General features: G+C 38.8%; 1 protein-coding gene across 2 annotated transcripts in view; it reads right to left on the bottom strand.

Annotated features, from left to right (window-relative positions):
- Nucleotides 1-11,379: 11,379 nt before the first annotated feature.
- Nucleotides 11,380-26,594, bottom strand: part of adgra3 (adhesion G protein-coupled receptor A3) — a 127,374-nt gene continuing 112,159 nt past the window's right edge. Inside the window, exons 14-19 of one of the 2 annotated variants that reach the window (XM_072252959.1) lie at nt 25,946-26,154; nt 25,006-25,130; nt 22,808-22,931; nt 20,388-20,533; nt 19,083-19,178; nt 11,380-13,491 (exon numbers count right to left, since the gene is read on the bottom strand). In XM_072252959.1, the coding sequence (XP_072109060.1) occupies nt 12,231-13,491; nt 19,083-19,178; nt 20,388-20,533; nt 22,808-22,931; nt 25,006-25,130; nt 25,946-26,154 (1,961 nt within the window). In that variant the 3' untranslated portion in view covers nt 11,380-12,230. The remainder of the gene's footprint in view (nt 13,492-19,082; nt 19,179-20,387; nt 20,534-22,807; nt 22,932-25,005; nt 25,131-25,945; nt 26,155-26,594) is intronic. The other variant, XM_072252960.1, reaches the window with a different exon arrangement.

Below are 26,594 nucleotides of genomic sequence, written 5' to 3'. Positions count from 1 at the left end.
TTTCCAAGTACTTTTTCAATATTGTATCTACTGTACTTTTATCATCTCAGACAGCTTGTTCCAGATAAACATCAACCTCTGTTTGAAAACTTACTCCTCAGTTCTCCTTTAAATTTCTCCCCTCCGATTTCCCACCTGCGTTTTCTAGTTCTAGACCTTTCAGCCATGGGAAAGAAAGATTCTGACTGTCTATCCCCTTTATAATTCTCGAGACCTCCTCAGAATCAGCCCTGAGTCTCCTATGTTGCAGTGAGAATGAATCCAGCCTAGCCAATATGTTCTTATAATTTAAGCCTCCATTCCAAGCAACATCCTGATGAATGTCTTGTACACTCTTTGCAATCACATCATTCCTGTAGCAACCAGAACTGTACACATAGTGCAGTGTAATGAATGTCTTATACAACTGCAACATGATATCCCAGCTCTTATAATCAATGCCTCTCTGTTTGAAGGAGCCTTTTTCACTACCCTATATGTCCTAATGCAATTTGACAATTCTAAGGTTCATTACCTCACACATGGAAAATGTACTGTTCCCCAACAACCTGAGTATTTAAATTAATTTAATGAATAAAGAATATCAATATTAATAAATCATAGCTCTGACTTCAAATGCATATTGAAGGTGTAAAATTAATTTGAGTTTGGTTGGTCACTTGATTGAACTTGTCCTCTCATTAAGCAACTCCTCCTTCAACTTCACTTATTTTCTTCAGAACAAAGATGAAGCTATGATCATTCATGTGGGCTCAAGCTATGCCAGTTTATTTTTGGAAACGCAGAACAGTTTTTGTTTCAATTCAGCTTGAGCTCACTCCCCCAACTCTTTCTCTGGCACATCATCAACTGCATCCCTGCTGGTTTTTGTCTGTACTAGCATAGACCTTGGAAAAATACATCTTTTTGTACCTACTTCTAACTTTTTCAAGTTCTATCTCTGACTCCTCTTTCCTTTTCTAATTCTCCCTTTCTCCGTCTATTATAATCCCCCAGCTATCTCGATTACAGTTCCTCCCACCCTTCCTCCTGTAATGCTTCCATTCCATTCTCTCATTTCCTCCATTTCCATCATATTTGCTTCGATGGTCAGACATTCCACACAGAGGCATCTGAAATGTCTTCATTTCTCGAGGATCCACTTTATTCACCATAAACATTAACATGTATTAGGCCTTTATTATAACCTTCCCCATGTCCCAGTGAATACTAATAATGTGAAGTGTGTCAGTGGGATGACAACAGACAATAGGTGCAGGAGTAGGCCATTCAGCCCTTCGAGCCAGCACCGCCATTCACTGTGATCATGGCTGATCATCCACAATCAGTACCCTTTTCCTGCCTTCTCCCCATATCCCTTGACTCTGCTATCTTTAAGATCTCTATCTAACTCTTTCTTGAAAAAATCCAGAGAATTGGTCTCCACTGCCTTCTGAGGCAGAGCATTCCACAGAACCACAACCCTCTGTGTGAAAATTTTTTCCTCAACTCTGTTCTAAATGGCCTACCCCTTATTCTTAAACTGTGGCCTCTGGTTCTGGACTCCCCCAACATCGGGAACATGTTTCCTGCCTCCAGCGTATCCAATCCCTTAATAATCTTATATGTTTCAATCAGATCCCCTCTCATCCTTCTAAATTCCAGTGTATACAAACCCAGTCACTCCAATCTTTCGACATATGACAGTCCCGCCATCCCCGGAATTAACCTCGTGAACCTACACTGCACTCCTTCAATAGCTAGAATGTTCTTCCTCAAATTTGGAGACCAAAACTGTACACAATACTCCAGGTGGGGTCTCACCAGGGCCCTGTACAACTGCAGAAGGGCTTCTTTGCTCCTGTACTCAACTCCCCTTGTTATGAAGGCCAACATGCCATTAGCTTTCTTCACTGCCTGCTGTACCTGCATGTTTACTTTCAGTGACTGATGAACAAGGACACCTAGATCTCGTGGTACTTCCCCTTTTCCTAACTTGACATCATTCAGATAGTAATCTGCCTTCCTGTTCTTGCCATCAAAGTGGATAACCTCACATTTATCCACATTAAACTGCATCTGTCCACTCACCCAACCTGTCCAAGTCACCCTGCATTCTCATAACATCCTCCTCACATTTCACACTGCCACCCAGCTTTGTGTCATCTGCAAATTTGCTAATGTTACTTTTAATCCCTTCATCTAAGTCATTAATGTATATTGTAAATAGCTGTGGTCCCTGCACTGAGCCTTACGGTACCCCATTAGTCACTGCCTGCCATTCTGAAAAGGACTCATTAATCCCTACTCTGTTTCCTGTCTGCCAACCAATTTTCTAACCATATCAGTACCCTGATGTCAGACTAACTGGTCTATAATTGCCTGTTTTCTCTCTCCCTCCTTTCTTAAAAAGTGGGATAACATTAGCTACCCTCCAATCCGCAGGAACTGATCCTGAATCTATAGAACATTGGAAAATGATTACCAATGCATCCACGATTTCTAGAGCCACCTCCTTAAGTACCCTGGGATGCAGACCATCAGGCCCTGGGAAGTTATCAGCCTTCAGTCCCATCAGGTCACCCAACATTATTTTCTGCCTGATGCGAATTTCCTTCAGTTCCTCTGTTACCCTAGGTCCTCTGGCCACTATTACATCTGGGAGATTGTTTGTGTCTTCCCTAGTGAAGACAGATTCAAAGTATCTGTTCAGCTCATCTGCCATTTCCTTGTTCCCCATAATAATTTCACCTGTTTCTACCTTCAAGGGCCCAACTTTGGTCTCAACTAATTTTTTGCTCTTCACATACCTAAAGAAGCTTTTACTATCCTCCTTTATATTCTTGGCTAGCTTGCCTCATCTTTTGTCCCCATATTGCCTTTTTAGTTATCTTCTGTTGCTCCTTAAAAGTCTCCCAATCCTCTGGCTTCCCACTCACCCTTGCTATGTTATACTTCCTCTCTTTTATTTTTATACTGTCCTTGACTTCCCTTGTCATCCACGGTCGCCCCTTACTCCCCTTAGAACCTTTCTTCCTCTTTGGAATGAACTGATCCTGCACCTTCTGCATTATTCCCAGAAATACCTGCCATTGTTGTTCCACTGTCATCCCTGCTAGGGTATCTTTCCAGTCAACTTTGGCCAGCTCCTCCCTCACGGGTCCATAGTCCCCTTTGTTCAACTGAAATACTGACACTTCCGATCTTCCCTTCTCCCTCTCAAATTATAGATTAAAACTTATCATATTATGGTCACTACCTCCTAATGGCTCCCTTACCTTGAGTTCCCTTATCAAATCTGGCTCATTGCACAACACCAAATTCAGAATTGCCTTCTCCCTGGTAGGGTCTAATACAAGCTGTTCTAAGAATCCATCCCCGACGATTCAAAATGAGATTGGCATGGTTGCCATTGGACAGTGGTGACACATACGGCAGCAGCAATCAAAGGTATCTATTTCACACACAAAAAGCTGGAGGAACTCAGCAGGCCAGGCAGCATCTATGGAAGAGAGTACAGTCGATGTTTCAGTCCAAAGACCCTTCAGCAGGACTGAAGGAAAAAATTTAGTAGATTAAAAAGGTGTTGGGGGAAGGGGAGAGAGAAACACAAGGTGAAAGGTGAAAGGTGAAAGGGGAGGGATGAGGTAAAGAGCTGTGAAAGTTGATTGGTGAAAGAGATACAGGGCTGGAGAAGGGGGGAGAGCGATAGAAGAGGAAAGAAGGCCCTAGAATAAAGAAAAGGGTGGGAGGAGTACCAGAAGGGTGTGATGGGCAGGCAAGAAGATAAGGTGAGAGGGAAAAGGAGATGGGGAATGCTGAAGGGGGGGGCATTACCTGAAGTACTCTTTTTCATAGATGCTGCCTGGCCTGCTGAGTCCCTCCAGCACCTTGTGGTTATTGCTTGGATTTCTAGCATCTGTAGATTTTCTCTTGTTTGTGAAAGGTATCTGTTTGTTTTATTTCACCTACTTTTTACTAGTCTCCCTACAATTCAGTGTTTCAAATGTTAGGTCACAAGTACCGAGTCTCTCATTCTGCTGCTGTAAAAGTAAACTCTGCATTCGTCATCATAAATATCTTAAAGCAGATAAGGGACAAGACTCCACTTGGTTTGAATTTCCTGTCCAATAATAGATGAGCAATCAGTATGTTCTCGCAAGAAGAATAGGATTAATGAGTTTCATTATCATATAACAGAATTTCCTTCAGATTAAAGAAGGTAACTGTTTTTTTAATTCTATAGTCAAACTGATTAGGATAATGAGTTTCATCAAGGATTACCAGATACAAAATATCAATCACTATTTCTCCGTATTGCTGATTTGTCTGATTTCCAACATTTGAGCCCTTGGAGTTCTGCAGCCAATTCAACTGAGAGATTTGATGTCATTCCACATCTTCCCCACCTCATAACAGTCAGAAAATCTAGTACTCCTGGCATTGGGATTTGTATTTAGTTGTTGTTATTCAATGATAACAATACATTCCATGATAATCTCTTTGAAAATACGGTTTAAGTTGGAGCATAAAACCATCCACTAATCCCTCATTTATAAAACTTCATGTAGTAATTTTTTTTGATTTAGAAAAAATGACATTGATTTCTGCACATTATGAAATCTGAAGTAAATCCATACATTTTCTTATTAAATGATGCAGAACCCATGTTGTTGCAGAAAAATACAATTTTATTAAACAAACACTTCTAAATGTTTTATTTATTTTCCCCTTTATTTCAGTATCCCTCCTGAAATTGTAGCAATTCTCCAGTGTTGTGTCCTGGTTTATCATTCTCAAAATTTATAATTACTCTCTCCATCTAGAGCAGCACGTTTTAAAAGAGTACAGCAAACAACTAACACATTGCCCCTTCAACCTGCCTCATGTCAGCACAGAATTCTCTGAAACAATTGAGACACAAGAGAGGGCAGGGGCTGGAATATGGAGCAACAAAATATGCTAGAGGAACTCAGTGGGTCACACCGCATCTGTAGGATAGGGAAGGGACGTGGCCTGCCTCCGACCATCACCATTTACCTATCAACCTTCAGCCTTTGGTCCAGCTCCTCCTCCTCTTTATACTGCTCATCTTACCTCTCAAAGTTCAAAGTACATTTATTACCAAAGTATGCAACCATTATACAACCTTGAGATTCGTCTCCTAACAGACAGCCACAAGAAATGCAAAATAGTCCATTAAAAATGAATACTGTTAAACAGTTAATGTGCAGAGAGGAACGAAGACACAACTTCAAAAAGGAAGTCCGTCCACAGAGCCTTAGTTCAGAGCAGAGCAGCAAGCTGAACTGACTCATCCCTTGCCTCGGCCCCCAACACCTCGACATTTTCAATCTTGCTTGGCATCCAAGTCATCCTCTCAGTCCTAATGCAAGGTTTCAACTCGAAATATCAAAAATTCCTTCCCTTACCCACATCTCACAGATGCTGCTTGGCCTGATGAGTTTTTCCAGCAGATTAATTCTTCAACAACAACTTGTGTGTCATCTTTCTTATTTCCTCACATTACCTGTCTCACCTGTCCGTATCTCCTATTGAAATTGTTCAGAGAATTTATTTTCCAGATCTGTTGAACCTATATGTATTCGTTATGCAGTAACTTGAAAGGATTAGTAAAAAGAAAGTCAAAGCAAAATCCGAAGGTGAAATCCAAAACAAAATGACATAACAAAAGTATGTATATGCTTAGTGTAGGTACCTTGATAAAGGACTCAAGTTGACTTTGAATCTCATTTGAAATTATGTATATTTTTATCTAATCACATGATGAGCTACAAAATTAAAATAATTGACTCTGCATTGGAATTTGTGAGATATGAGCATTTGTTTATTAAAGGGGGGGTAGAGAGACAGGGGCTGGAGAGATGGGGGCTAGGGGGGCAGAGAGAGACGGGGATAGAGAAGGGTAGAGAGAAGGGGGGGTAGAGAGAGGGGGGTAGAGGAGGGAGTTGGGGAGAGGGAAGGTGTGTGTGTGTGTGTGTGTGTGTGTATATATATATATATATATATATATATGACAGTAACTCGGATAACAGCAGTGTGCAGAAGAGCATCTCTGAATGCACAACATCAAAGTTTGAAGTGGATGGGCTAAAGCAGCAGAAAACCACAAACATACTCAGTGGCAACTTGATTAGGTATAGGAATTGCCAAATAAAGTGGCCACTGAGTATAGCCCAATTTACACTTTTAAAACAATAAAAAGGAGCCTTGGAGAAACAGCATCTGGAAGTCTATTCATACACTCATTAGTAATACTCATTAAAGTGCTAAATGAGCTTATATTTCTCTACTAATTTCAAGACAAAGTATGGCATGGTAGGATTGTCAAAAATGCTGTAGGTTTAAGAAAGGAATTCTAAAGGGGTTCTGGGAAGAATACTTTTTCACAGGAACCTGCAGCCAGTGAATTTGGTGAAATCCAGTATAATCATTACATTTTAACAGTATCTAAACAGGCACTTGAATAACCAAGGCAAAAGTGGATATGGACCTCACAGGCAAATGGTATTAGTGTATTCAGGCAAAGAGTTTGGCAAGGATATGGTGGCCAAGTGGACTGTTTTTATGTTGTACAACTGATTCTATCCCCTTTCATCTGTTAGAGTAATGAAAACACTCAAAAGTTAGAAATACTCTACACTTTTCTCTCTAAGGAGTGGGAAAAACAGATTATATTTCACATCTTTGATCTTGGACATCGACTTAAACTGTTAACTGTTTTTCTCCCTTCTGATGCTATTTGTTTTAGTTCAGAATATTAGTATCTCTAGTTCTTTTTCTTTTACATAGAACATTGTACAACCCAGTACAGGCCTTCAGCCCACATGTAAAATTTTAACTTACTCCAAGAACAATTTAATCCTTCCCTCCCACATAGCCGTTTCTCTTTTATCAAGATGCTTATCTAAGAGTCTCTAAAATTTCCCTAATATATCAGCCTCTGCAACCAGCCCCAGCAGTACAGTCCATGCACTTACCACTCTGTGTAAAAATAAACCTGTCTCTGACATTTCCCTCTACACTTTTCTCCAGTCACCTTAAAAGTACGTCTGCTCATACTAGCGACTGATGTCCTAGCAAATGGGTGCAAGCAGCCCACTTTATCTTGTATACTGTATCTCTATCATGTTGCCTTTCATTCTTCTTCACTTCAAAGAGAAAAGTCCTAACTTGCTCAGCCTATCGTCAAAAGATATTTAGCCCAGGGAGTATCCTACTAAATCTCCTCTGCACCCTCTCTAAAGCTTCCTCATTCTTCCTATAATGAGGCAACCAGAACTGCATATAAAGTATGGCCTAACCAGAGTTTTATAGAGAGGCAACATTACCTCATATCTTTTGAGCTCAATACCCTGACTAATGAAGGCCAACACACCATACGGCTTCTTAAACACCCTATTAACGTGCATGGTAACTTTGAGGGACCTATGCACTTGGACCCCAAGACCCTATGTTCCTCTACATCATTAAGAGTCCTGCCATTAATCTTTTACTCTGCCATCAAGTTCAACCTTCCAAAATGCATCACTCTCAGCTTTTCCAGGTTGAATTCCATCTGCCACTTCTCAGCCCAGCTCTCATCCTGTTAATGTCTCATTATAAATTATGACAACAGCACCAAAATTTCTCAACAAAGTTGTATTTGAATATTTCATAGGAACCTTCCCAAAGAATATTTGATGACAAGCTCTTGAAAGAGCTATGAGGACTAAGATAGGCTTTTAAGATGTTGCATAAAGGAGATTAAATATATGGAAAGGTCATTTAGGAAGGAAAATGCCCTTGGTCAGTGCATCTGTAACATTAGACAATGGATAGGAACTTCCAGTTTAAGATGTTGCTCATCATAATGATGTAAAGCCAAGAACTGTTGTTGAAAATGCATGTTCATATTACATTTTACCTACTCTAAAATGATGGAAAATGTTACCTTTCACTAGTTATTCAAAAAACTCCATGACTCTGAAGGTCATCAAGATTTACAGTGGGATCTTGATCATCTGAATAAGAGAGCCGAGCAATAGCAAATTGAGTTCACTTCAGATAAATACAAAGTGTACATTTTAGTAGTCAAATCAAGATAGGCCTTTTACAATAAATGGTAGGGCCCTGTAGAACAGAGGGACTTTGAGTTCAGACACATGGTTCTCTGAAAGTGGAGTTACAAGTAGACAGGATTATGAAGGTGGCTTTTGGCATGCTTGCCTTCACCAGAACAGTCACTGAGTATAAAGTTGGTGATTACATTGCAGTTTTATGTGATGTTGGCGAAGCCACACTTAGGAGTATGGTGACTAAGACCATAAGACAGAGGAGCAGAATTAGACTATTCAGTCCACTAAGTCTGCTCTGCCATTCAGTCATGGCTGTTTTGTTTTCCCTCTCAACCCCATTCTCCTGCCTTCTCTCTGTAACATCTGACACCCTTGCTAATCAAGAACCTATCAACCTCCATTTCAAGTATATGCTTTGACTTGGCCTCCATAGCCACCTGTGGCATTGAAGTCCACAGATTCACCACCCTCTTGATAAGGAAGTCCCTCCTCATCTCTGTTCTAAAGAGGCATGCTTCTAACCCGAGGCTGTGTCATCTGGTCCTAGATTCTCCCACTACTGGATACAACCTCTCCACATCCACTCAATCCAGGCCTTTCAATATTTGGTAGGTTTAAATGAGATGCCCCCTTGTTCTTCTAAACTTCAGTGAGTGCATGCCTAGAGCCATCACTCCTTATATGTTAGCCTTTTCATTACCAGGATTAATCTCATACGCTTCATCTGGACCTCCCTCAAAAGCCTGCACATCTTTTCTTAGATATGGGATCCAAAACAGCTAATATTCCATATGTGGTCTGACGAATACCTTAAAAAGCCTCAGCATTACATCATTGCTTTGATGTTATTAAACTGAGAAGAGTGCAAGAAAGATTTACAACTATATTGCCAGGACTCAGGGGACTGAGGTCTAGGGAGTGATTGGTCAGGTTAGGAACTTTTTTCTCAGACTAAGGTGGTTAAAATCAGGAAGGCACAGATATGGTGAATGCAGTCAGCCTTTCTCCCCCAAGGTTGTGGATTCCAGCACTAGATGGCATAGATTTAAAGTGAGAGGAACTTGAGGGTGCAACATTTTTCTTTACATAGTGGGTGGTACATATATGGAATGCGCAGCCAGAGGTGGTGGTTCAGGCAGGTACAATAACAACCTTTAAAAGGTTCTTCAACAGGTATATGAATAGGAAAGGTTAAAAACACGATGGACAAATGGGACTAGCTTTTATTGGCATTTTGGTTGGCACGGACCAGTTATGCAGAAGGCCCAATTCCATGCTGTTTGACTCTATAACAGGATCTTTGGCCCAATCTGTCCATACTGGTCAACAAGCACATTTAAGCTACCCATTTCTCCATGTTTGATCCATTTTCCTCTAAACCTTTCCTATCCATGTGTCTTTCAAACATTGATAGTGTACCTGCCTCAAACACTTCCCCTAGCAACTTGTCCACTCTGCATGAATATGCCCGCAGGTCCCTTTTAACTTTTCTTCTCTCACCTTAAACCTATGTTCTCTAATTTTAAGATTCTCCTTCCTGGATACTAAAAAATTATAACAACACTGTCATCCCCATATGAGGCAGAAGGATGGAATAAATTACTCCAGGTTTTAGTTCTAATGAAAGCTGAGGATGATTATGATGCAAAGTCTGAATTTAAACAAAACTAGAAAATACTGCTGAGAACACAGAGGTCATGCAGCATCCATGGAATGAGAAACAGTCAAATACTTCACTCCACAGACCCCTTGATAAAGAAGTATAATGGGTAACGGATGGTATGCAATGGATGGCTTTGACGATCTGAGGACAGCGCTGCTGTGAGGATGGTTGGTAATGAGGCAGTTTGAACACGAGAAAGGAATGTGCTCTGCTGCATATAAAATATCAGGATATGCTGTTGAAGCAGGGGAAGATACTTGACCAAAAATCACTGATTGATACCAGATATTTCCCCAATTACCTTAGCTCAATTGAATGAGAATGGAGTAAATTTTCCAAAAATACGAGACCTTCAAAAGCTCTGTTGCACATGCAGTATAATTGTCAGATCTCTACCATATTCAGCAAGCCATCGAAAAATAGCATGACACAAATTACAGTAAATCAACACAGCAAGTTCAGCTTAATCAGTAACTGCAGCTCTAACAGATTCAGCAAATGATAGGACGCGGCCAAATTGAAGTTCTTGGAAGAAAATGGGAAGATGTCTGGAGAAGTGCTGGAATACTATACAAGGCAATAAAGGCAGGCATGAGTATTCAGCAACAAATGAGTAGAGGTTAGTGCCCAGGTTTAGGGAATGCTATTGGAAATAAGTGATCTATGTGATGATTTACCTAGTCAGAAGCTGGGTCAATTATGGCATTAGGGTTGTAACCAGTTTTGTACAATTCTAGACAGTTGGCAAATTTGGGTTATCAAGAATGAACAATGGGTTTGTTTATTATTATTTTTAATTAGAGGAAATTTCAGCTCTTGCAGTGATGTACATTGGACAAGCAAAGTGGCAGATTATCACTAAAGTGTCAAGAGAAAGGACTCTTCTTCTGTAATCAGATAAACAATGAGAAACAATACATGGATGTGAAACTGGATTACTTCATGGGAAACACTTTTGGTCAGTGTGTCAGAGCAGGCCAAGAAACGACGACAATGATTTCAGGGTATAACTGGATGGATGAGAATGCAGACACATTTGAAAAGTTACACATTAACAAGTGAGGAGGTTTGGTCTTGCCTCTTTGTCTGGGAGAGATGGGAGGCTGAGTCCTTATCTCAATATGAGAATGAGTATGGTCATCAACTGCTTCAAGGAGCTTCAGTTTTAAAACTTGACATCTCTTTCAAAATCAAAGCTACCATCTCTTTGTAGCTCAAGTGACTCTAAATCCCTTTGGTGTGACCAATGTACGCAAACGAACTGAGGCCTTGAGTGAGGAAACTTAAATGCTTGAAGTGCCTTCCTGCATCTTTCATAAATATATTGCCTTTCAAATGATAGGCATTCCCCGCAGTACTGGCCCATCACCAAGCTGCTCACTACAAAGGGCACTAGCTGAGTTAGTCCTGCAAACTGTTCATAGTAAATAATAGGATCAAAATTATTGAGTGATTGCCCAAGTAAAACCACACTACAGTTAAATTTCATGCACTGAGATTTGAAGATTATTTAATTTTGAAACCTGCTCAAACTCAGTTGTAAATCACTTATTTTTATGCAATGGAAAGATCTGGGATTCTCTTGCAAATCAGCAATTAGATTATTGATCTAATCTATGTTTAAAGAGTACTAGAAAAACAAATGTGTTGAAAACTGGTTTAATAGCTCCTTATACAGTAACATCTTATCCCTCTTTGGAAGATGCATATTTATGATGGGACATTGTTCTACAGTCCAGAGCCTGCAGCAATTCACTAGCGCCATAAACAAACATCACGAACAATATACATTCTGATCTCATCAGAAGTGAGCAGTGAATTGTGACCAGTGAATCATAGTGAGCAGCAAAACTTCCACTAATTCTTTCCATTTCTAATTTTATCAAACCAGTTCAGTTTAGCTATTACAGTGCTAATCTAGCAGTTTTCTGGTCTTTTCCTCAGAACTAAAGTCATGTATCCATCCACCCACAAAATCAATGAGATAAAATAGCATCTGTGAAGTACATAGGAAATATATTTGTTAAAATTTTACATTACAAATTGAAAGCAAGCATAAAATTGCTTAATCCGCTTGATTTTCTAAAACACTCAGACTCTTATAATTGTGTCACAAGGCAAACCTTTTATTACTTAGAAAATTACATGCTGAGAAGCATGTAATGCCGAGAAGCATGTAATGCCCAATGCTTCTGAGCTCTATTTCTCATGCAAATTTATGTATAAGAACATCCAGTCATGTGTAACAAAACAGGACTAAATGCTACAAAAGTAGAAACTGCAAAACTGTTTTCAGTGTGACTCCACAAAACTGGCAACCTTGGGTCTCTTAAAAAGATATAAAATTAGATACAAGAAACTTATAGCTTCACATACTAGATGTATGACAGTACCTTCAGTTTCAATACACAATGCAAAACAATTCTGTAAACTTTTACAATAATTTTAATTGGAAAGGAATGCATGTCACAGTTTTATTTGCTTTAATAAAATTAAGGAGTTTTCGCAAACTACACGGTAGTCTCATTTCTCCAAAATCCAGTTCTGACATTTCCAGTGCTGTCTGCACTTAGCAAGGGAACATCTTGACCACTGCCTTTCAGCAGTCCGTTTTGACTGGCCAGATTAAGGCCATAAGATTTATTGTTCTCATGTTCAGTCACTACTGGTTTTTGCTTGCTTTCTCTACTACTACTAACTCCATTCTTTACTGTATTCTGATTGCACTGTGGCAGTGTGTAACAAATATCACTACCATCAGGTTGGTTGCGGCTTTGATGACGGTCTCTAAAAGTGGAGCGAGACTTCCTAATGCCATGATGACTTTCATGGTTACTGTGCCTACTCCTTGGCTGGATATTATATACACTCCCTTCCACACTTGTAGGTACATCATATGCATATTCTCGTAACACTGTCAGCCTGCTGTGCCGATGAGCTTGATGGGCCCTAGTCCGGTTTTTATGATGCCTGTTCACTTGTCCATTAGAACGGAACGGAACTTCCACAGGAGTCACATGCATTTTCAGATCATTGTCCATTGAATGTTCTGTAAGGCTGTTATCCAGCTGTGTTGATAAGTTACTTGCCAAAGGGGCATGCTGGTTCTGTACCGCAGCAATGTGAAGATTAGTTAGCTTACATCCTTGGGATAGTTTGTTATTGCTGGAAGCAGTCTTATTTGTGCAGGAAGATTCCGTGCTACTGTTGGTAAGTTTTGGAGTTTCACCATTAGCATGATTAGAATCTGTAGGTGGGACATTAATTTGAATGGAATAAGTACTCCTCCCTGGACAGCAAGTAGTCATCCAACACTGACGGACATCTTCTCTGCCAATACAATGATGAAGTATGAGAAATGCAGCCAGGCTCAACGCTGTGGCCCCGAACAGACAGCTAAATATAAGGTCCATAGGGTAGTACTGGGATACTGCCAATGCCCCAGATACCCACAGGGCAATGTACATAAACAATGACAAACATGTGCCCAACAATTGTGCTTGAAAAGTGTGTTCATTCTCCAGTGCAGAGGATGAAACCACAGAACAGTTTGCTTGTGATGTTGAGGTTGAATCATTAATATTCGATTCTCCGTGGTCTGTATTCGCCAAATGCTGCTGTTCCTCTGCTGATTCCTTCAGTTCATATTTCCGTTCAGGGTGCTGCTTAAGCTGCACAAATATGCTGAGAAAATAAATGCAGTTTACGAAGATGATAAACCCAACAGGTCCATAAAATGCTCCCAAGCTGGGTTCCCAAGCCATCCAGCAGCTGAAAGGCAAAAAGGTTGAAACATAATTCTGTTAGAATGGAAGCACTGAGCAAATGGATACAAATGCAAAACCATTTGGATTAATCCACAAGATAGTGTATTCCAAAAAAAAATTCAAACTCAGGTCAAAGTCCAGTTATTCAATTCTAAAATATGTTTAAAAGTTATCATAGTTAATAAATTTTATTTTGTTACATACCATTAAAACAAATTTCTGCACTTTGAGGTCTCTGATACTGCATAAACTCTTCTCAGGCTTCCACCCCGGTCCAGGTGTCAATTTTAACTGATGTTTTGATGACAAACTCAGCCATCTTCATCAGGAATGATGCCTAGGCATGTCTAATCCAGTAATTATATATACACTCAACTCCTGTTGTCTATCCCTCCTGCTTGGTTAGTCCTCAACCAATCAGGTTTTCACTGTCTCACCTTGTTTAAAATCATATTCCAGTAGGATTATGATTACAACAGCGGAATCCTGATTGGTTGAGGACTAAAAAATCAGGAGGGATGGACAACGGGAGTTGAGTATATTCTTTTACCCAACTAGACATGCCCAGGCATCATTCCTGATGAAGATGGTGGAGTTCGTCATCGAAACCTCAGTTAAAATTGACACTCAGTCCCAGCTGGAAGCCCGAAAAGAATTTATGTGTCATCTACATCGTGAAAACACTAGATCCTTTGTCACTGATACTTTTGATGTGTAATACCCTGGTTTAAGACCATGCTTTAATTTATTAATACAGTTATGCTGTTGGGTATTTTATTTTCTGCAGATTTTCCTAAAATACAATGTGTTCCTTTAATTACATTATACAATTGAGTCATTCAGTTGATTGATAAGTGAGGCTTGTTGAATTAGCCAATAAGATTTGTCTTGTTAACATTTTGGACAATAAGATGCCCTGAAACATTCTAGAGGAATCAGGGGTAGCCATTTTCTGGAGTTTTGGAAGGAGGAGGAGAAAGGTGAAAGAATGGAGACGGACAACAAACACGAGTGAAGAGCATGGTGAAATGCTCACAGAACCCATTTGGAAGGACAGATAGTGCTGTTGGAAAATCCTCATGCAGACAATGGTCTCACAGAGAATGTACAGATCACTTTTAATTAGCTAGTTATCATGCGACCTTGGAGAATGTTCGATGTCTTGTCCTTGGATGCTGCACAGATATTTATTTATGTTTTGGTTGGACTGTGCTTTCAGGCAGATATGTTCGGTATCATGAGTAAACAAAGTGAAGCCAACCAATTGACTAGGTAACAATAAGCTCCAATGATTATGTGCACACTGTGAACTAATACATGTAATGGGCCCTATTTTGTTTGTTACAGTTTAAAATATTTTGTCAATACAATTTTAATCTAAGTTTATACTGATGTGAGCTAAATTATTGCTCCCTGGCGAATGATAAATTTGCATAGGTGTGTCAGCCTCATTTTCTCTTAAAGGGAGATTCAAACTTTAACGTTTGTATTTACCCGAATCATATTTACCCTAGACGTGTTGGAAATTGCCTTCTCATTATTTTCCATGCGTTGTAGAGTTATGTTGCTATTAGGCTGATGAGTTCACAGTAATAGCTAACTCATTACAAGCTTACAGTGAGAGGATTACAGACTAAACTATTTTTCTCAATAGGTCCAAATGTCTCAGAAGGTAAACCTGAAGAGATGGAATAGATCATCCAAAATGGAACAGTGGGCTCTGCTTCTTTGTATTCAAAAGTAAATTATTTAATATCTATCATAAAATACATTTCCAAGCCATCCTACTGTGCTCACTCTAAAGGAAAATGCTCACATTGCGATACATAAGTACGCATGTGACACTTTTCAACTTAAGAACAGAGGCAGTCACAGTGACAATGAACCTCTTGTCTTTACAATACGGGTGTTAGAATAGAGGTAAAGGAAAGTAGTTATTTTATTATGTGAATCGGATAAGATTGCTGTTAGCATTTGCTATCCCTTGGACAGTTTGTCAAACATTAGAACATTGAAATTCATCCACTTATTGATTGATAAGATTAGCAAGTAATGAAGGGTAACTTATCAGGTACATTTTTATAAGGAACATTCAGATTATAAGTGCAGTTTCGTTTACCCACAGTTATAATGGTGTGTGATAAATCCACAATGCCAGTCAAATGAAAATGTAGCCTCGTTTAAAGATTATTTTTAGGAAGTCAATATGACTGCTGCAGTTCACTTATATTACCACTAGATGGTGCAACTTTTCTTTGTAAAAAAATTTGTGTAACATATTCTACATAGCTTGCAGCAAAAAAAATGTAGGCCTGCATTATATGCCAGTATCCCCTCCTCTTAATTTCTACTGTGGTGTCCTTACCAGAGCACATCACTAAGATAATTCAAACATACACTATTATATCTGGATTTGATGCTCCATCATTCTAAAAATGTCTGATATCTCTACTTGTCTAACTGCCAATTTTCCATCACCCAATTCAGAATCAGCTTTAGTATCACTGAAATATGTTGTGAAATTTGTTGTTTTGCAGCAGCAGTACAACACATAAAAAATACTATGTAACAATAAAAAAAATAAGTTAGGTAGTGCAAAAAGAATGAGGTAGTGTTCATGCACCATTCAGACATCTGATTTCAGAGGGGAAGAAGCTGGTCCTAAAACGTCAAGTGGGTGTCAACAGGCTCCTGTACCTCCTCCCTGATGGTAGCAATAGGAAGAGGGCATGTCCTAGACAGTGAGGGTCCTTAAACAATGAATGCTACCTTCTTGAGGCATCACCTACTGAATATGCCCTAAACGGTGGGGAGGCTAGTGCCCATGATGGAACTGGTGGAGTTTACAACGCTCCGCAGCTTTTTTCCGATCTTGTGCATTGGACTTCCAAATCAGATGGTGATACAACCAGTCAGAATGCTCTCCACAGTACCACCTGTAGAAATTTGCTGGTGAAATGCCAGACCACCTCAAACCTCTATTGAAATATAGCTGCTAGGGTGCCTTCTTCATAATTGCATCAATATGTTGGGCCCAGAATAGATCTTCAGAGATGTTGACACTCAGCTGCTCACCTTTTCCACTGCTGACACTCGATGAGAACTAGTGTATATTCTCCCACTTTCCAGTTCCTAAAGTCCACATTAACTCCTTGGTCTTAGTGACGTTGAGTGCAAGGTTGGTGCTGCAGTATCACTCAAACAGCCGAACTCACTCCTGTCCACCTCCTCATCACTATGTGCCAACCATTGTTGATCCTTGCAGTTCTTCAGTATTTCAACTAAAAATTTAATCCTCCTCCTTAATGCTATTCATAATCACCCCTTTCTCTACCTGCCCTACCTTCACGAGATTTAATATGTCACCTTCCTAAACCCTTCATTCCAATTGTCTCCAGACCCCTCTGCACCACTTCCATTTCAAAATTTCAAAGTAAATTTATTAACAATGTATACCATATACAACCTTGAGTTTCATCTTCTTGCAGGGCAGCCACAAAACAAAGAAACACAATGGAATCCATGAAAAACCCCACACCACAAAGATGGACGAACATCAACGTGTGAGAAAAAGAACAAATCGTACAAACAATAAAAAAGGTAAACAAATTACACACAGAAGGTGAACCACAGAGTCCCTGAACGCGAGTCCACAGTCACAGAGCCAGTTCAGTGCTGAGACATGTGAAGCCAGTCTAGGAGCCCAATGGCTGCAGAGCAAACACTACTCCTGAACCTGACAGCATGGACCCAAGACTCCAGCACCAACTGCCCAATGATGGAAGTGAGAAGAGAGGAAGCAGGGTCAAACCCAGGCAGATGGGATGGGCTCAGATAGGGGACCTTGGCTAACAAGGACAAGTAAACTGAACACCACTTTGTCCTCTGCACTCTGTCTTGACACACTAATAGTTTAAAATCTGGCTTGGTGCTTAAATCAGCTAAACATCGGCTAAATTCTTGCTCTCAGGCCCATGCCCTACTGCTTCAACCCGGCCCCACATCCACTCCAGTAATGGCTGCCGCAGGCGCACCTGCATTCTCAGGAGACAAGCTCACCGAACCCTTTAGGAGACTGCAAAAATGCCAGGTCAATCAGATGGTTCAAAACCTCCTGAAGGAAATTACAGGGTGCGGATTGCAGTGAATGTAGTCCAAGGGAAGTATATCTAGTAGAATAACTCAGTTTTGTGAGCTGCCCGTAAAACATCGCTAGCGCCATCATGGGCTTTTTTACCCCATGAGCAGGGATTAGAACTGATGAAGGTTCTTTGACATGAAATTAGTTCTGTTTTGCTTTACACGGGCTACCCAACTTCCAGCATTTACTGTTTTTATTTCAGCTTTTCAGTTTCTGGAGAGTATTTTTTAAATTTTCAATCCTTGGCCAAGTTATGCTGAACTTGAGTAACCTTTGATTTAGTCTTTAGTTTTCTGAAGCCACGTGCAGCTTTGGGATTCTTTTTCCATCAACGAACGTTAATTACAAATTATGATTGCTATGCGCCATTCCAGGTTTATTATCATCGACAAATGTGTTGAAATTTGTTGTTTTGCGGCAGCTAGTACAGTGCTGACACACCTGCCTAATGCGGGAAGTTGACCATAGGTTAAAATTGACAGAATGCTAGTAGTCAAGCTGTTCAGTAGATACAGTGGGAAGAGCAGAGACCATTGCTCAGTATTAAATTAGGTAACTTCCCTACACCAAAGTAGGCATACAATATAAAAATTACATCATTCAGATGTTACTAGTGTCTTTCGAAATGTGATAACTAAAAATACAGCTCTTGCTTTTCCTTTGCTTATTTCAATTAATTTTCTTTGTAAATAAATATCTAAGTTGTGTTAAATAAATATTTAGATACTCTCAACACCCACTAATGTGATTCTGTGATTCTCTCAACACCCACTAATCCATTATAAAGCAGCTATAAAGACAATGGTTTCATTGCTTAGGCCCACAAAATTAAATTTATTGCAGTGGGAACTCTACAAAATCAATGTTGAATTTGTAGATATTTTTAATAATAACACCAAAACAAAGGAGACAACTTCCACTCAACACATCAGCTTGAGCCCACACCTTGCTCTCAAAATGTTCTACATTCATAATGATTCAATTCAATGTCATTGAAATGGATAGTGTAACATATTCTCTTCCCTTTGGAACCAATTAGGATTTATGGTAATACTTTAGGCCAAGTCCACAAATTCTGATTTACTGATTAATTTTCAGCCTTATGAATGAGAAAACATTAATTTTTCTAGACCTACAATATAACCATTACAAAGCTATTTCATGAAAATAGAATAAAAATATGTAGTTTTTGCATGCTCAACGGAATGGTTTAACTGTAATTTCTAGTAAATGTAAATGCTCCAAAATACCTAGTCTCTAAAATTTCTTCAAATAAAAAGATATTGCATTAACTTGTAATTCATTAAACTGATAACAAAATTCAATAAGCTGTTTTTAGGACGTGACATTTTTCAATATTACAATTTCAGTCAATTTCTTTTCCCAACTCATCTTAATTCCAATGGAAGTTCACTCAACAATACATCTGAAGATAAAAAATAAACACTACTTACTATGGTACATTCACTTTACTTCCGTAATTTTTAATATTAGCTGCTGCTGTGATACCGCACACGATGATAGGAATTCCTCCTCCAATTAGATAGAACCTTTAAAGAAATGCTCATCAGGGAAAGTATGAAACAACTGCATGTCTAACAGATATAACTATTTATGAGATTTAGATTAACCAACCAGAGATGCAACATGTATGTTTGTTCCATCTTAATTAAATTCAATTTCAGCACAAAGGCAATTTGTTATTTCTTGCTTCGCAGCTGGTGAGATTTCCTTTAGCTTCTGGGTGAAAATGGCTATGTATTAATTTAGATTTAACACAACCTGCTGTTTTAATAGGTACGTGACTTGTTACTTTGCAAAATACTGAATTTATGTTTGGAAGCAAGGCACAATATTTTGATTGATTAGCGTTAACAGAAATACATATCCTGTTTCTGTACTAAGCACACTATTTGTCACAACACATTATGCTGAACCTCTTCTCAGATATCCTTGTCCAACTCTTTCAACATAACATTCCATTTATCTGTCCATCTCTATGTTTTAACTTCTCCCTAATGATTTTTCTCATCCATTTCCTTATCACAGTGAATTACATATTCTAAGCCATGCTTTCTAAACCCCAAAATGTTATCCTAATTTCCCTACTGCGTTGATTAATTAACTTTCAAGTTTTGGTTCTGCTGCAAGTTTATATTGTTTCTTAAATAGATTAGTATGTAAATAAGTGGTGTCAAATTAAATATTTTCTGCATGATTTTTCCTCAATGATTCTACTTGAAAGATTCATAACTTAACGCTACAGCAAGATAAATGTGCATTCCAAATCCTATTAAGTTACTGCAGTTGTGGCTACTTCTTCAGTGAAAGCAACTTAAATAAAAACTCACATTTAAAATAACGGAAGAGCTTCAAAGGATCTGTATGATTAAGACCTAACTCAACTAATACAAGTGGCAATCAGTCCCTTCAGCCTTTATTCACCAGTCCCTTTATTCAGCATTGAATAACATAAATAATCTTTTAACTAAGTGCCGCTTTCCTGCAAGAACACCTATCTTTGGATACCTCTTCATATTCATAAATCTATTCCTCATCTTAAACATATTTAGTGACCAGGTCTCCAGAACAGTCGAGTAGAGGCAAAGATTCATCCATCACTCACTGGGTGCAAACAACATTTCAATTCTAATTGGCTGACCCATTACTTTGACACTGTGATATCTTGGGATAATGTAGCTTTACCAAAACACAGTGCACGTTAAGAATGATGTAATATGAAGAAAGCCTCTGCCTACCTTAGCATCGGCCGAGGTGGGGGAGGCGGTTCATCAGGATCCTGACTTCTCTTTGCTTTCCTCGTCAACTGTTTGAAAATATTTCGTGCTGTGACACCAACCCACAAGATGGTGGCAAGAGTAGAATAGTGTAGAATTATCCCAACCTATATTTTTTTAAAGATTTAACACATGAGGATATATAGAAACATAGAAAATAGGTGCAGGAGTAGGCCATTCGGCCCTTCGAGCCTGCACCACCATTTATTATGATCATGGCTGATCATCCAACTCAGAACACCGCCCCAGCCTTCCCTCCATACCCCCTGACCCCCGTAGCCACAAGGGCCATGTCTAACTCCCTCTTAAATATAGCCAATGAACTGGCCTCAACTGTTTCCTGTGGCAGAGAATTCCACAGATTCACCACTCTCTGGGTGAAGAAGTTCTTCCTAATCTCGGTCCTAAAAGGCTTCCCCTCTATCCTCAAACTGTGACCCCTCGTTCTGGACTTCCCCAACATCGGGAACAATCTTCCTGCATCTAGCCTGTCCAATCCCTTTAGGATCTTATACATTTCAATCAGATCCCCCCTCAATCTTCTAAATTCCAACGAGTACAAGCCCAGTTCATCTAGTCTTTCTTCATATGAAAGTCCTGCCATCCCAGGAATCAATCTGGTGAACCTTCTCTGTACTCCCTCTATGGCAAGGATGTCTTTCCTCAGATTAGGGGACCAAAACTGCACACAATACTCCAGGTGTGGTCTCACCAAGGCCTTGTACAACTGCAGTAGTACCTCCCTGCTCCTGTACTCAAATCCTCTCGCTATAAATGCCAGCATACCATTCGCCTTTTTCACCGCCTGCTGTACCTGCATGCCCACTTTCAATGACTGGTGTATAATGACACCCAGGTCACGTTGCACCTCCCCTTTTCCTAATCGGCCACCATTCAGATAATAATCTGTTTTCCTATTTTTGCCACCAAAGTGGATAACTTCACATTTATCCACATTAAATTGCATCTGCCATGAATTTGCCCACTCACCCAACCTATCCAAGTCGCCCTGCATCCTCTTAGCATATATATAGAAATATATAACCTGGAAGCCAGTCAAAAAGCCGTGGGAAGCCTTGTTATAATGGGTTTATGTTTCATGATTACCTTATAAAACATATTACAGAGTAAAACATACTAAACACAGACAACAAACTTTGTGCCTACAGGTTAACCCATCACTGAAGATACAATCCATTTTTCTGTATTATTTATTGAGCTTTTACATTACATCACAATCATAACTCCCAGTTCCCTAACGTGAAATAACTTCTTCCCATATTAAATCAAGAAACTCTAGTATTTAAGGAGCCTGCAGTATTTAAGAAGCGTACTGCACTCCCAACAACTGACACTTTTCCTCCATTCTCATCATAATGCTACTTCAATGGAAATTCACTCTCCCAACTCAAGATTAGGCGCCCCTTCCCATTTAGAAACAGAGCCTTTCCAAAGTAAATACACGTGACAAACAAAATTAAAATCAAAATCAATAGGTAGACCCAGCATGGATATCCAGTAAAATTGTGTTTTTTTTAAATAAGACAGGAATAGTTCCCAGAACTACAGCTGACAGACTTATACTTAGGTAATAATTACTAATCTTGGACACTAAATAAATTGAAGGGGTGACTTTCTGAAAAGATGATGTCTTACCCTATTTAAGCCCCAAGTAAGGACATATTTGCTGTATTTTACACAAAAATAATCAACAAGTGGCATTACTGAAGTTAAAATGTTGTGATTCTGTAATGGTAATTAAAATATTGGTCTCAACACACTAATGAAAATTTGCAAGCATGCCATTTTGCTTCTTGTACAACTGATGTTTAAGATCACAAACCCTCCTTCCCCTGATGAGAACCTTTTTCTGTTTTCATTGTTTCCGACAGAGTAAATACATACCACAAAATTAATCAATTTAAGATTTGTGTGGTCAGAAAAATTGCATGAACCTTGGGAACATTTTAATAATGGAGGTGTATAGAGATATATTTTGAAATACAGCTTATTTTATCTGCATGTTCTCACATTTTTAGAATACTCTTAAAATGACATTCCATATCAAGTCTCTGAATATTTTCAACCTGGCAGCACGGCCTCCCTCAACTGAATGAGAACAAAATTATCTTCACAATCTTCAAAGAACTGTGACGATAACATTCTGCCATTATTTCAAAATACATTTGATCACTGTCTCATATCTGAACTTCCAATCAACTAATCTCCAGAGATATTTGATTCTAATTTGTTGGTTCTTATTTCACCAATTTTCGATTGATGTTATTGAAAAAAATTGTCCTATTGCAAAACTTTACTGGTAAAAAAAAAAATCCTGTCATTACGGAACAATTATGAAGTATGAAAATATTTTTACTTACCGCCTGGCAAACACTAATATTTCTGGTCTGATAGATGCCAATTACAAACACCGCACACGTAAGGAAAACGTGAAAGCAGAAGTTAACCAACATATGCCAACTCTTTCTGCTGATCCGGATCACACTGCCACAACAAAACAAATTTATCAGGACTGTTCTCAAATAACCTTAAGTAAACTCTAATATTTCTTTGTCTTTTATTCCCTTCCTCACCTACATTGTTTGCACACGTGTCAGTATCGTGGAGCCACCGACATTCAACAGAAGAAATAGGAGAAGGAATTGGCCATCTGGCCCATTGAGCCTGCTCCGCCATTCAATAGGATCATGGCTGATCCGGCCATAGACGCACTTCCACCTACCTGCCTTCTCCCCATAACCCTTAAATCCCCTACTATGCAAGAATCCATCCAACCTTGTCTTAAATACATTTACTGAAGCAGTGGCAGCTACCTCATCGGGCAGAGAATTCCAGATTCAACAGCTACAATATTCAGCTGGCAAATATCTTACTCAAAGACATGCGCAACCTGTCTTTTGCCATGTAGTACTGAATAATTTTTTGCTATCTTTGGAATCAAACTTCATTTAGCATATGAGCAGCACCCTTTATTTTTTTTAAAAAGTGATATGTAATTAAGTTTGTGGATATATGCACAGAAGAATTACAATATAGTTACCCAATGGTTAAAGTGCTAATCATGTATAAATTTGAGTTTGCAATTGGATTTCTCCGTTACAGTGGATTGTCAGAACTTGAACAATAACTTCCATTTAGATCAAAATCAGCTGTTCTCAGAAGAAAATCAACTCACTACCAATAATATGCAATCAACTTCAGACTGCAGTTAATGGCAGACAACTGATAAAACCTAGTTCCTAAGTTCCCATTCAGAAATGAATGCCTAAGAATTATACACCAAGCAGTGACTACTAGCCCTGCAATTACTTTCAACAACATGGGATCTAACTAAGCACATCCTGGTATTTCTCCTGAATTGTACTGTATTCCAAACTTCTAGCTACAAATGTCTAGTTCCTGCAGTTTGGTCTTTAGCAAACATACAGCTCAACTAATGCCAAGAATCAGCAAGTCAGAAGGTCATTTTAACTTGCTTAGGCAGCAACCAACAGGGAAAAAAATCAAATGGAAAATAGTTACCATTCTAGAAATCAAAATGTTTGAAAATTTTTTCCCTTTGCTTTCATTCATGTTATGCATATACACTGCAAATTCCAGAGAAAAGGATGCCTGACTCTATGAATAGATTTCTTTTTGGTAGATAGATCTGATAGGATATACAAGCCAGTATTTAATGACTTCTATATTTTCATGATCAGCCAGTGGGAAATACAGGATTCAGATGCAACCAACACCATTAACCCTCCGCAATTCTCTTGATTATTATCCTCCAGTACCAGAACCTTCTCCTTGCACTAAACTGAACAATCTTCCAGCAGCCCACCAAGCACTGAGGTATGCAGCATACTTTACATAATCACATAAATATTTGCTGGATTCTGTTTTTCCAACTCTCAGCAGAAAACTGTATTCAGCATATGGAAGCAGCAGTGAAATCTGCAGTTCTTTCAACATTAGGGTTTAATCACCAAATAGCTATGCCCAACCACAATATGATTAATGTACAACAATTGATAAATGAAGCAAAAATCTGGCATGACATTTTAATTTGTACTTGTGCCCAAACTAAACATATACTCATTAATAATATGTCAAATGCACAATTATACAAACTTTTTGTTTACACAGGGCATGTCATTATAAAGCTATTGCTCTTGAATTCAAGAGTTGATCCATCCTTCAATCACCAGGGTCTTCTGAAATATGTTTAGCACTGACTTCTCATTCACTTTATTTCCTGATACAGTCAGTACACAAAATAGTCAAACTGATAGGCCCATGGAGCTTTTCTTAGGTGAGACTCTCACTGTGTTACATTGATCTGCCTTTTTCCACTTTCACTTCCATGCTAGATCTGAATCACTTTAATATATTACTGAGTGGAAACTAGAAATTCCTACATTTCTAAGCACAGATTTTAAACACTGCTTTTTCAAAATATGCAGCAAGCAATAAGATTAAATGACTATTGTTTTGTTCATATGATATCATTTGCATTTAGTTTGAACTAATGGCACAATCGCTATATATCATTAAATGCTAGAGAAGGCATTACCTGTGGTAATATATGTAACTTATGATAATTATAACCAAGCAAGTGAGTAATACTGTTCCCGCAACATATATTACTGGATGCAAGAACTCAACAGTCTGCAGTAGGAAATCAGCACCGGTCAGATCCTGATGGGACAATAACATTCAGGATTAAAAATAGAAATACACATATTCATTAGATCAGAGATGACAACTAACAGCAAAATGTTGCCACAAATAAAGCAGTTACACACTCTTTTCAGGGGAAGAATGGTTAAAAGGTAATAGTTTCAAAGCTTACTGATAAAATTCAGTCCATTTTCGATTTTCATTTGGAACAAATTTTGATACTAATATTTATAATTCATAAGCAATAGATGGTTAGAATTTGTTTCTCTGCATTCAGGCTTGATGATGAAAATGACAGTGTAGCAAATATAGGCTGCCAAATATATCGGCAGCGTGAGAGCTGCATAATCACATGTATTTCATGCGAAGTTTTGTTTTAAAAGTGGAACTAGAAGACCAGGCAAAATCTAAGATTATTCAGGTCACCTTTAAGTTTATCCAGAGTAGCACAGTAGAGGTAAGGCAACCCCAACATCACAGTGGGGGTGGGGGAAGTGTGCGTTCCTAGAGAATGTGCTGTCCTTTCCTTTATGTGAAGCCCAGTGCATGTGTCAAGAAATGAGAGTTGAAAAAAAAGTTTATTTATTTCAGTTTACACATAAATTCTATGAGAGCAAATGTTATTCCATATCTCAAGGGCTTGGCGAGTGATTTATGAATTTTGTAAGTGTCAATTTCTGTTAAAAGCAGGGGTCGCCTAGTGATTAAAAGATAACGCTGAATTTGTTGTTTGTGTTCGGAGGGAAGGTAGGCTACTCAGAGTTCCACAGTTTTCAGGTCACTGCCGTCAAGCTTCTATTGGTGACGAGTTACGTAGAATATCAAGTCTTTACCATCAGCACTGCATAGTTGTTCAAAGTGTGACACTGCATGGTGGTGACATTCTCATCCGATGTGACAATCTGGCAGCCATCAGAAATCCACCCTCCATAACCATTCAGAAGGTTGAAGTCCCAGTACGCTGCAACAGCATCCACCCCGTGCGCAATACGACGCAGTGTAATAGTGACAGGTTGACTGAGAGAATACAGATTGTTGTCATCTTTTAAAAGAAAGCAAAGAAATATTACCAATTACAGATGCATGTATAACTAACTGAAGGATAAATATGGATAGCAAAAAGCTTCACTAAACTTTTATCACTTTTGGGTTTACTAATGTCACTCTTCCTCAGTGCTGGAAATGTCATCGAGAGGATTGTGTAACCTAGAATATAAACATTGTACTAGAATGAACTATTCCTTTTGGATTCAAGATCACTATAATCAAAATTCTACAACTGAGTTCCATCCAGTTAATAAAAATCAACAAAATTTAAAGATGCAGTAACAGGCATTTTGTCTGCATGACTGTTTTGAACGGGCAGGGATTACTGAGGAGTTGAAGAGGAGGAATTACACATAAAAGACTTACTGAAGGTGAAGTTCAAAAGTAATGATTTCTTTTTCTCCTCATTAGTTTAAAATAAGCCTTTAACAATAT

This window comes from Mobula birostris, chromosome 3 (assembly GCF_030028105.1).
Source record: "Mobula birostris isolate sMobBir1 chromosome 3, sMobBir1.hap1, whole genome shotgun sequence".
Classification (NCBI taxonomy): Eukaryota; Metazoa; Chordata; class Chondrichthyes; order Myliobatiformes; family Myliobatidae; genus Mobula; species Mobula birostris.
This window is presented reverse-complemented; position numbering and strand designations above follow the sequence as displayed.